At 48.7% G+C, this 12,372-nt stretch overlaps 1 protein-coding gene across 16 annotated transcripts in view; it reads right to left on the bottom strand.

The window, feature by feature from the left end:
* The window catches only part of KYAT1 (kynurenine aminotransferase 1), a 32,710-nt gene that overhangs the window by 6,303 nt on the left and 14,035 nt on the right, over window positions 1-12,372 (bottom strand). For 3 of the 16 annotated variants that reach the window (XM_040225334.1, XM_040225327.1, XM_040225319.1), the window contains exons 3-6: window positions 9,746-9,859; window positions 6,409-6,609; window positions 4,047-4,132; window positions 1,752-1,902 (exon numbers count right to left, since the gene is read on the bottom strand). In XM_040225334.1, the coding sequence (XP_040081268.1) occupies window positions 1,752-1,902; window positions 4,047-4,132; window positions 6,409-6,504 (333 nt within the window). In that variant the 5' untranslated portion in view covers window positions 6,505-6,609; window positions 9,746-9,859. Of the gene's footprint in view, window positions 1-1,331; window positions 1,572-1,751; window positions 1,903-4,046; window positions 4,133-4,894; window positions 6,368-6,408; window positions 6,610-9,745; window positions 9,860-12,372 lie in introns of those variants that run through there. The other 13 variants (XM_040225333.1, XM_040225331.1, XM_040225332.1 and 10 more) reach the window with 9 other exon arrangements.

Genomic DNA, 12,372 nt, shown 5'->3' on the forward strand with positions numbered 1-12,372 from the left:
TTCTAATACTATCTTGAGTAGAAGAGGTGAGAGTGGGCATCCTTGTCTCGTTTCAGATTTTAGTGGGAAGGCTTTCAGCTTTTCACCGTTGAGTATTATATTGGCTGTGGGTTTGTCATAAATAGCTTTTGTTATGTTGAGACATGTTTCCTCTATTACCACTTGGGTAAGAGTTTTTATCATAAATGGATGTTGAATTTCATCCAGTGCTCTTTTACATCTATTGAGACAGCCATGTGGTTTTTGTCTTTTGTTTATTTGGTGAATCACACTGATTTGCTTATGCTGAACGATCCTTGGGAACCTGGGATGTGGCGTACAATCTTTTTTACATGTTGTTGGATTTGGTTTGCTAATATTTTGTTGAAAATTGTTGCATCGGTATTTGTCAAAACATTGCCCTGTAATTTTCTTATTTGGTGCTGTCTAGTTTTGGTATCAGGATGATGATGGCTTCATAGAAAGTCTTTGGGAGTATTTCCTCTTCATTTTTGTGGAAGAGTTTGGGAATGATTGATATAAGTTCTTCTTTGTATATTTGGCAGAATCAGTCTGTGAAGCCATCTGGTCTCAGACTTTCGTTTGTAGGGAGTTTTTAAATTACAGACTCTATTTCACGTGTAGTGATAGGTCTGTTCAAATCATCTGTTTGTTCTTGATTCAATTTTGGTGGGTTTATGTTTCTAGAAAAAGATTTGTGATTTTTTAACACAAATGGACTCATACTATAAACAATATTGGCCTTCCCTTAAGATCCAGTGGTTAGGACACTGTGCTTTCACTGTAGGTGAGCTAAAATCCCACCTACTGAATGGCACAGCCAGAAAACCCAAAAAAACAAGGTTCTACTGTATAGCACAGAGAACTATATTCAATATCCTATGATAAACTATAATGGGAAAGAAAATTTTAAAATGGGGATATATGTATATTATAACTGAATCACTTTGCTGAGCACCAGAAATTAACACAACATTGTAAATCAAGCTGAAGCTCCAATACTTCGGCCACATGATAGAGAGAGTCAACTTTATATTTCAATAAAAAAAATAACAGAAAGCCACACAAATCTCACATGTGGATACATGTGTGTGTTTATATAAACATTTTTAAAAGTTAAAAGTTCAAAATTCTAAACACTCAGCAAAGTAGCACACTGTTGGCAGTGCTAGACTCTGGGTGGTGGGAGTGGAAGAAACTTTCCCCCAGGCTGTGAGATGCACACCAACATTTAAGAACCTGCTCCAGGGCTAGCAAATATTTACTCCGTGGTTCTTCACAGACAAACTTTGGATTTAGAGTCCAAAAAAAAAAAAAAAAAATCAACTATCTTTCATCAGTTTTATGTGTCACCTCCTTCAGGAAGCCTACCCTGATCTCTCAGGTTTCATTCCCTCCTTCGTGCTCCCAAGGACCCCAAGCTCCTCCATTGCAGCATATCAACCACCTTTGATTTCTGCTTCTGTTGTTTGGTCTGCTTTTCCCACTAGACCATGATCTCCCAGCTCATGTTTTGTTTTGTTTTTTTTTTTAAATCTGCCTTTCCCCCAGGCCATGAACTGTCCCAGGGCCTGTAACAAAGGAGACAGTGAGTGAACACTGAACCGTGGCGGGACTGAATTTCAAGGGCTCTGCCCCGTGAACCTTAACATCTAGATTGGCCTGCTCTCCAGAAAGAGCTGCCCCTTCCTCCCCTGGGACCTCTGCAGAAGCCCGTGTCTGGGGGCCCCCAGAGGGGCTGGGAGACTCACAAATGCCTTCGTGTACTGGTTAAGCATGAAGTCCCCGCTGACGGCGTGCTGAAAGGCTTCCACTGCAAACTCTGGGGGTGAGAAGTCTGGGAAGCCTTGGCCCAAATTTACAACATCAGCCTCCTCGCTGGTCAGTTTGACAAATTCCACCCTGGGCAACAAACAGAGAGTGGGTAGCAGAATCCTCCATCCCAACCTGGATTTCTGCTCCATTCCAGGGCAGGGTGAGCAAGGCAGTTGGGCTTGCTCTAGAAAAACTGGATAATTAGCACCCATCCTGATCTGTTTACGGTCATAACTGGTCGCACGCTGGTCACATGTCTCAGCCCAGGGGCTGTGTAACTTTCCATCAAGATCCACAGTAAGAAATCACTTTTACATCCCAAACTCTGGGGAGACAAACAGGGACTCCACGTTCTCCTTCCAGTGGGATCCACGGCAGTCTTTCCCATCCTGTCCTACTCTGGTCTTTACAAATACTTGCTGAGCGCCCCTAAATGGATTTCATGACCTAGTCACGCAGCTGTCAATGCCACACTTTGAAACATTTGCTCATATCGCCTCCGTTAGTCTACGAGGCAAGTTCTGCTCCTCGGTCGCAATGGGGATGGAGAAGGTGGGATTCAGGGGACTTGCCCGATGGCTCCCAATTAGCTTTTCCCAGTTGGCTTTGGAGTCCACCTCTGTCTGAAGCAACCATCGGGCCCTGGAGAATTACTCTGAACAGACTGTAGTCCCACCAGCCCTGCCATCTGCCGCCTCTGGCCCCCTACCACCTTTCTTCTGGGCCTGCCTGCTCGCCACCTCTTAAGGAAAGCTGGCAGAGAGGCTGAGAAGCTGGATAAAAAGGCTGGCACATGTCTCCAGGTTGGCAGGGGGCAGAGGAGTCAGGTGTGGTGGCAATGAATTTGCCTAACAATAAATATGTCTAAAATCGGTTATTCTTCTCTCCAGAGCTTCACAAGGTCTCTGAAGACACGAAGTTGCTGAGGCTCAGAGAGACCCATGACCTGCCCAGAGCCACACTAGTGGCTAAAGCAGAGCTGAGATGCAAAGTCAGATGGTGGGTGTTCCATGGTGGCTGGGACAATGGAGCCAGATCCTCAGGCCGCCACCCGGGGGTCCATAGGAACCTGGGGCCTCTCATGGCCCTCATCTCTCCTAGCAAGCTCCCCTGCTCTGTGCAGTCCTCCCAGGCCAGCTCTGCCCTGACTCTGCCTGAGACTTGGCTTCTCCTGGCCTCAGTCCTCCGTTCTGTAGAATGGGTATGAAAGGTTCAAGAGTCTGCTGGCTCTGTGAGTCAGGAAAGACACTAGCTGCCTCTCCCAGCCAGTCATTTCCTTCTTCTGGGCTGGACTTTACCTTATCTGCAAAATGGGCCACAGGCCTGCCCACCTGCCTCACAGAGAGGACAGAGGGGGCAGCCTGGGGAGCAGGACACTGGGGGCTCAACCTGGAGAGCAGCCGGACACCATAGGGCCTTTGGGCCTGGCCCCCGTATCCCAAACACCAGGGAGTATTAGAGGAGAAGATGGAGGTGGAAGATTTTTGCAAAACACAAAATGCGGTACAGGAGGGGAGTTTGAAAGAAAAAGATGGTCCTCTTTTGGATAAAAACAACAGCCAATGATATCTTTTTTATGTACAGAGGTGGCTCTGTGCTCTTGGCCAAAGGGGGAGTGGGCTGGGAGCAGGGGTTGGAGAAGGGGGAAGAAGGAAGGGCATTCAGTCTTTCTTACACATCTTCACTTGCATCCATTGCATCACTAGTGACAGCGGGCACGTACGTCTTTCACATGTAGAATGAGTCAACACAGAAAAGATGTTAAGCTCTGCAAGTGTCGGTGAGGAGCTGCCCATGTCTTACCTTCTTATATTCTTTAGCTTACCTTGTTCTCTGCTAAGTGTGAAATGAAAGACACCGCCCCGCCCCCGGAAAGCCCTCAGCCCGGTGCCTGGGTAGTGCCCATGGCTCACACAGTATTTCATCTCACCCTCCCAAGGCCCTTTAGGGGAGACATAAGTATTTCCATTTCCTAGCTGGAACCGGAGGCTCAGAGTAGGTGAGTCACCAGCCCCAAATGCCACAGCCAAGCAGGGTGAGACTGAGACCCAAACCCAAGCAGGTGGCTGGGGGGGTCTCACTTCTCAGGAGCTGAGGCTGCAAACCTCCCGCTCCGAGTATGCAGCCGTCTTGGGTACCACGGAGTCCCTGCCAACCCAGGGACCGCCAGCCCTGCTATCCTTGAGCCAGGGGACCCCCACCACCATCCTCCCCAGTCCTGCCTGGCTCACCACGGGTTGTGGTCGATCCCATCCAGCCTTCGAGCCTGCAGCCGTTTAGCCATGGTGAGCTGGAGACAGAGCAAGTGGAGAGTCAGCCTGGGCTTGCCCCGGGAAGCAACTGCTCTGTGACCACAGCCTCTATGTCCACCCCTCGGGGAGGAGGAGAAGGGCAGGGCTCCTCCAGCCTCCCAGCGCCTGGCTCCTCCCCGCGCCACAGCCTGGACTTGCCCACCTGCCAGCCCGGACTCCACACATCTTGGGACATAGACTGAATTCCATCAGGTTAAAATTTGGCCCAGGAGGGGCTGGGGAGGAGGAGCAGCAGGAAGCAGGAGAGCGGAATAGGGTGACTATGATGGCAGCGGCTTCTCGCTAAACTCTTCCATGAACTTCCTGGAACCCCCTGACCTGACCCATTTTACAGATGAGAAAATGCAGGGAGGGGTGGGAGACAGTTGCGTTCAAGGTCACATGACAGATAGACTCAGGCCATGTTCGGACTCGGGCAAAGGGGCCACTTGCTCAGTCTTTCAGGGGCTCAGGGGACCACCCCTCCCCTTCCCTGGTTCCTTCCAGGCCAGCTTCCCCCTCACGCACAGGTGTGCAGACACCGGCCTGGCCCGGGGACCGTGAGGCTCAGGGCCTCAGTCCGTCGTGGCTGGGTGATATCGCGCAAGTGCGTTAGCTCCTCCTGGCCTGTCTCCCCATCAGTGTAATAGGGGCAAGGGCTTTGTGGTCCCCTGGAGCCTCCTGGTCCCTGTGTGTTGGAGTCTCAGGGGGCTGGCAGGTGATGAAGCCACCGGCTGTATAGCTGAACCCACTGTTCTTCACAGTCCAAGTCCTCACAGCATGCTTACCGGAGGGGTCAGGATAATCCTCATCTAAAGATGAGGACACTGAGGCACAAAGAGATTTGGGGCCTTGCCCAGGGTCAGAAGAGGAGCTGCACAGGCCTCTGGGTCAGGACGACAGCAACAGCAGGGCTCCTAGCACCTGGCCCTGGGCCCGGAGAAGGGTGTGGGGACCGTCTGTACACCGGCCAGGTTTTTCCATCACCTGGGAATCCTGGTGATGTGAATGGTTCCGAGAGAGCCCAGCGTGGAGCCTCGCACCTAGTGGGCACTTTGCTACCATTGGCGGCCCTGTGCCTTCACCAGGCCCTAATACCACTTGCCAGGCCTGGCACTCAGCATGTATCGGAACAGTAAAAACGATAGCATAATCTTTGCCAGGGAAAGTGTGTGATCCCCCAAATGTTAGACAGCAGTGATTATTTGGTGAGTAAACAGACATTTTCCCTTCTCCTCCTTAATAATTTTCTTTTTCTCACATTTTCTAAAATAAATGTTTTATGATTAAAAATATGGGAGATTACATTTTAGAGGAATGTTTATAAATGTGCTGTACTGATATCAATAAAACAGGCGACAAAATAGCATGTATGGTATGATGATGTTTTAAAAAATACCCTTGTATATGCTTGTATATATACAGTTTTTTATGGTAATATGTCAATGGAAAAAAAGTTTAGAAGGAAACGTAGTAACATGTTAACAAAGTTCCCTCTGAGTGGTGGAATTGTAGGTGATTGAATTATGGGTGTGCTTTTCTATGTTTCCAAGTCTTTTTGTACAGAGATCATATCATCTTTGATTCTGAAATGTGTATTTTTGCACACTGCACTTTCAGATGTATCTTAGAACCTATAGAATGAATTTAATAGGCAATTTCCTCCTCCCTTACTAGTCCCTAAAATAACAATGTATCTTAATATTGATGTCATTATGGGTTCAATGATATAAGGACTTGCTTTTGAATTGGGTATGCATCACGTTAAGGAAATAAAGTGAAGATGAGTTGGGGCTGTGGTGGAGAGGTGAGTAGGGGTTGGAGTGAGTGAGTTTGAGGAGGGTTGAGATGGGTGACGGAGTAAAGGGGTACAGGGGCACAGAGAGAGAACAAAGATGAACCGAGCTGAATGAGTTCAGGGAGGAGATGAAAAAGGGGGGAAACTCGAGGTGCTCAATGGAGTGACCTTTGCGTACATCACACACTACTTGGATAAGGGAGGGACCAGTGCCTGTTATTGAGTTTATGCATAATGTATTTATTCAGCCAACATTTATGAAGCACCTACTGTGTACCAAACACTGGGCTGGGCTAGGGGCCAATGGAGAGGCTGCAGCACCAAGGATGCAGAGCTATAAGCTAGATCCGAAGCAGGGGCAAGGGAGGGGCCCACACCCAGGCTGCAGTCAGAGAAGGCTTCCTGAAAGAGAAGGCTCACTCACAGCTTTGAAGCCAGGACCAAGCCAGATCCCAGGAGCCCCAGGCCATGCAAGCAGCAGAGCTCAGGGGAGAGAGCACTTACAGTCTGGTGCAAACACCGGGTGAGCGAAGCGCCAGACTTCTTTCCCCGGAGGGGCCTCACCAGGTGCAAACAGATGGCCTTCGCATTCCTGAACATGCTTCCCAGAGCTGTGGGGCGACGTCCCCTCCAAGGGCAGAGAAGGGAGAACACCCTGGCCAGAAAAATGGCTCCGGGCCCAGGACTTGGTCCCCCCGTCCAGCTCTAATAACAAGAACAATAAGGGCTGGTATTTGTCGAGTGGTCGCTCTGCACCAGGCGTGGCAACAAGTGTTTTGTTGCATGACTACCCTTCAGTCCTTGAAACCCTGGGACCACCCCCCACCCCAGAAACCACAGTAACGCTTTCAAAATGCTAAGAAAAAGAGAGAAAAAGATAGTGCTAAGTTGTGTCCAACTCTTTCGATCCCACAAACTGCAACCTGCCAGGCTCCTCTGTCCGTGGGATTCTCCAGGCAAGAATACTAGAATGGGTTGCCATTTCCTCCTCCAGGGGATCTTCCTGACCCAGGAACTGAACCCAGGTCTCCCGCAATGCAGGCAGATGCTTTACCGACTGAGCTATGCAGGAAGCCCTCAAAATGTAAATCACCTCTAGTTAAAAATGATCCAGGTGAAGATTATGGATGGCTTCTAACATCACAAAGCCAGGCCTGCATCACATCCTGACTCTGGAAACACACACACCACCTGTAGACTGATTCTGTGCTAAAACCAAATCTAAAGCTGATCAGGCTTTAAAAGAGATTCAGGAATTCCCTGGCGATCCAGTGGTTAGGACTTGGTGCTTTCATTGCCAGGGCCCGGGTTCCATCCCAGGTCAGGGAACTAAGAACCCACAAGCCTTGCAGTGCTGCCAAGAAAAAAAAAAAAAGATTCAACAAACATAAATTAAAAAGTGAATGGAAATGGCAACCCACTCCAGTACTCGTGCCTGGAGAATCCCATGGAGGGAGGAGCCTGGTAGGCTACAGTCCATGGGGTCGCAATGAGTCGGACATGACTGAGCGACGTTACTTTACTTACTTTAAAAAAGAAGAAAATCATTGAAGGACACACTGCACAATTTCAAAACTTACTAAAAAGCTAAGGGAACCAAAAAAAACCAGTTGTGGTACTGCCAAAAGGATGGACATATAAATCAAGGGAATAGGATTGAGAGCCCAAAAGTAAACTGCTATTTGATCAACTGCTGTTTGACAAGGGGGCCAAGAAAATTCAAAGAGGGACAGGACTGACAGACTGATAGCTCTTTCTCGATTCTGTGGGTCGTGGTGCATGGCCGTTCTTGGTTGGTAAAGTGACTTGTCTGGTTAATTCCGATAACGAAGGAGACTCTGGCATGCTAACTAGTTATGCGACCCCCAAGCAAAAAAAGAAAAGAAAATTCAGTGAAGACAGAACAATCTTTTCAACAAATTGGTGTTGAAACATCTGGATATCCCCATGCAGAAGAATGAAACTGGACTCCTACCTTATAAAAAAAGATTAATTCAAAGTGGATCATAGACCTAAAAGTCAGGGTTAAAACTATAATCCTCCTTGAAGAAAACAGGAGTAAAGTTTTTGACCTTGCATTAGAAGATGGTTTTTTAATATATAACACCATATATGGCAGGTTTTATATATAACAACACAAGCAATGAAAGAAAAAATGGATTTAGACTTCACCAAAATTAAAAACTTTTGTGTCTCAAAAGATACCATCAAGAAAATGAAAAAACCCACATAGGAGAAAGTACTTGCAAATTATAAATCTGAATCTCTCCAAAGAGGTATAAATTGCTAGCAAGCACATGAAAAGATCCTCAAGATCGTTAGTCATTAGGTAAATGGTACACTAAGACACAACTTCACCCACTAGAATGGCTATAACAAGACAGATAATTACAAGTGTTTCAAGGATGGTGGGAAATTGGAAGCCTTGTATATTGCTTCTGGGAATGTAAAATGCTGCAGCGGATGTGGAAAACAGTCTAGAAGTTTCTCAAAATGTTAAACATATAGTTAGCATATGACCTAGCAATTCCGCTCCTAGGTATATACCCAAGAGAAATGAAAAACAAAAATATGTCCATACAAACACTTGTACACTGGGATCTCCCTGGTGGTCCAATGGCTAAGACCTCACACTCCCAATGCAGGGGACCAGGGTTCCATCCCTGGTCAGGGAACTAGATCCCTTATGCCGCAACTAAGACCTGGACTTCCCTGGTAGCTCAGACGGTAAAGCATTTGCCTACAATGTGGAAGACCTGAGCTCAATCCCTGGGTCAGGAAGATCTTCTGGAGGAGGAAATGGCAACCCACTCCAGTATTCTTGCCTGGAAAATCCCATGGACGGAGGAACATTGTAGGCTACAGTCCATGGGGTCACAAAGAGTCAGACGTGACTGAGCGACTTCAGTTTCCTTTCTTTCTTTTAAAAATCCTCATAGTAAGAATAAAACCCAAAGTTTCTACCATATCCTACGACCATATACTACGAGGCCATATTAGGGATGAGGGCCCAGGTCATTTCCTACCACCGTTTCTCTTGTTGCTCTCGCCCAGCCACGCTCACCATTCCTGTCTGTTAACCTTCCTTATCTTATATCAGCGCCAGCAAACATTTTCTGCCTTGGGTCAGAGCAAATACTTTAGGCTTTGCAGGGCAGACAGTCTTTGTCGCAGCTTCGCAAGTCTGCTGCTGCTTTGGGAAAGCAGCCTTAGATGACACATTCATATAGCCAAGGCGGTGGTTTGCGTTGTGGCCTCACTTCTCTGATGAATCTAAGAAAAGCTGTTAATTTTTATCTTGGCTCAGTTTTTTATTCACAAGGACAGTGCGATGACTTCCAAGCTCCTTGCACACAAGACTGGAAACTGGAAGTCCAATATAATCTACCTGTTCACATTTCATAACTATCAGTGCGACCCTCTAACTTTACTATAGAGGAGAAATAAAAGGAGAGTAATTCATAACCCAGTCATGGATGCAAATGCTCAGGCTTGCCCACAGTAGAAGATTCTAGGAAGTGGATAGTTGTTGGCCTTTGCTTATAAGAAATAAATCTGGCCTATGGGATGTTCCTGGTGGTCCAGTGGCTAAGACTCCCCGCTCCTAATGCAGGGGGCCTGGGTTTGATCCCTGGTCAGGGACCTAGATCCCACATGCCACAGAGATCTTTTCCCATGTGCCACAACTAAGATCCAGCGCAGCCGAAAAAGAGAAAGAGGGAAAGAAAGTCTGGCCTAAACTAGGCAACTCCCTAGCCTAGTCCCTTCTAAACTCCGCTCCCAACCCAGCCTGTTCCTCCAAGGTCTTTCAAAGCATTTCAGAGCCCAGAAAACTCGTCACCTGCCTCAAGGTGGGGCACGTCCTCCTCTGGTCCTCACTCAGTCATCAGCTTCTCCTGAGCATCTTCTCTGACCAGGTCCTGGCAAAGCGCTGAGACCACAGCGTGGACCAGGCCTATCAAGAGATGCCCACAGACACTGTCTCCATTACTATCCAGCAAGTATTTCCTGACCAACGAGACGGTGTGTGTTACGGCTCAAATCGTGTCCTTCGAAAGGATATGTCCAAGTCCTAACCTCTGGTAACCTGTGAATATTTCCCCAGTGGCTCGGGGGTAAAGAACCTGCCTGCAATGCGAGAGACATGCTGGAGATGCAAGTTCAATCCCTGGGTCGGGAGGATCCCCTGGCGATCTTGGGGTTGGTCCATAGGGTCGCAGAGAGTTGGACACAACTGAGCGACTAAACAACAACCTGCGAATGTGGCCTTATATGGAAACAGGATCTTTGAAGGTGTAACAGATTTAAGACGAGGGACTTCCCCTGATGGTCCAGTGGCTAAGAGTCTGGTCTGCAGGCGGCCCAGGTTTGTTCCTTGGTCACGGAACTAGATCCCACGTGCGGCAACTAAAGGTCCCACGCGCTGCAACTAACACTGGCCCAGACAAAAATAGCAATGCATGTATGCTAAGTCACTTCAGTCGTGTCCGACTCTGTGCGACCCCATAGACGGCAGCCCACCAGGCTCCCTGTCCCTGGGATTCTCCAGGCAAGAACACTGGAGTGGGTGAGGCAGAGATTAATGTGTCTACGAGCTAAGGAACACCAAGGACTCCTGACAGCACAGAAGCTAAGAGAAAAGCATGGACCAGATTCTCCTCTGGAGCCGACAGAGAAAGCATGGGCCCGATAACATCTTGATTTTGGACTTCCAGCCTCCAGAATGGTGAGAGAAAAAATTTCTCTTTATATTTAGAACCACCCGGTGTGTGGTATTTTGGTACAGACGCCCAGGAGACTAATACAACCGGACACTAGAGGGCGCTGGGGGCACGGCCCCTGAGGGCAGGCGTTCCGGCGGGCTCCTAGGAGGGCGCGGCCTTCAAGCCCAGTCCCAGAGGAAGGGAAAGGATGCCAGGCGGTGCAAAGTCCCATGGGGGCGAGCTGGGAGGTTCCAGGGGCTGGGAAGTCAGTCAGAGTTCACCCTCTGATTTACTCCCTGCGGCTAAGAAAGTGCGATTATTATCTGAGGAGGGGCATTTCACCCTGTGTCTGGGAGAAAGTGCTGGCCTGCAAGGCCCCTCAGCAGAGGATGGGAGGTGCACGGCCTGGTGTGAGCCCAATGCTGGCCTTGGAGGGCACAGCCGTGCCTGTTCTGGGAGGACCAACCATCCCGCTTGCCCAGGATTGAGGGGTTTCTCAGGACACCGGATTTCCAGTGCTGAAACTAGCACCATCCTGAGCGAACGGGGATGGTTGTCCCCTTAGACAGGCCGAGTGCAGGGGTGCCTGCTCCCATCCTGTGTCTGAAACCCTGCTGACTCTCCCAGATGGACTTACTCTTAGGGGAACCCCCCCTCCTTCACCACCTCCTGGCCACTTGGTTCAAAATCTGTGGCTGCCTGGTAGGCTGATCCTCTCTCTGACATGGTTGCCCACATCCCTTTATGTCTGTCAATTCTGGCCTTTCTCCTAAGGCGGCTACACCTCCTCTGCCCCAGATCACACCTGCCATCATCTCACCTGATCACAGAGGTAGGAATAATATTAATACAGTCAGTTCTAATTTGCTCACTCAGCACGAGGCACTGCAATTAGGACTATACTGATGTCATCAGACCCTTTCAACAGCCCTGGAAAGCAGGTGCTATCCTCAACCCGCCCCCCCCACATTAATAGGCAAGGAAGGAACTTCTCGGGTGGCCCAGCAGATAAGAATCTGGGTGCCAGTACAGGGCACACGGGGTCGATCCCTGATCTGGGAAGATTTCACATGCCTCGGAGTAAAAAAACTCGTGTGCCACAACTACTGAAGCCTGTGCCTAAAGCCAGTGCTCCACAATGAGAAGCCGCCGCGGTGAGAAGCCCCCACACCACAATGAGTAACCCCCACTTGCTGCAGCTAGAGAAAGCCTGAGTACACCAACAAAGACCTCGTGCAGCCGAAAATAAATAAAAGTTAAAAGCAAAACAAAAAAGGCAAGGAAATTTGTAAGAACGGTAATATAACAACAAAAACCAGTCAATCCTAAAGGAAACCAACCCTGAATATTCTCTGGAAGGACTGATGCTGAAGCTGAAGCTCCAATACTTTGGCCACCTGATGCAAAGAACTGACTCATTAGAAAAGACCCTGATGCTGGGAAAAATTGAAGGCAGGAGGTGAAGGGGGCAACAGAGGATGAGATGGTTGGATGGCATCACCGACTCAATGGACATAAATTTGAGCAAACTCCGGGAGATACTGAAGGACAGGGGAGGCTGGTGTGCTGCCGTCCTTGGGGTTGCAAAGAGTGGGACACAACTGAGCGACTGAAAAACAACAGACACTCAAATGGGGCTCCAGCAGGTCAGGGGAGGGTTCGAATCATGGGATGCCCACAGTTTAAGATCCCAGCATGTGGCCCTTTCCTCTCCTCTGCCAGTCTTGGCCCTTCATTCTCACTGCCAGCTCTCAGGAAAGGTGGT

The sequence above is a fragment of the Oryx dammah genome, unplaced genomic scaffold (genome assembly GCF_014754425.2).
Source record: "Oryx dammah isolate SB20612 unplaced genomic scaffold, SCBI_Odam_1.1 HiC_scaffold_25, whole genome shotgun sequence".
NCBI lineage: Eukaryota > Metazoa > Chordata > Mammalia > Artiodactyla > Bovidae > Oryx > Oryx dammah.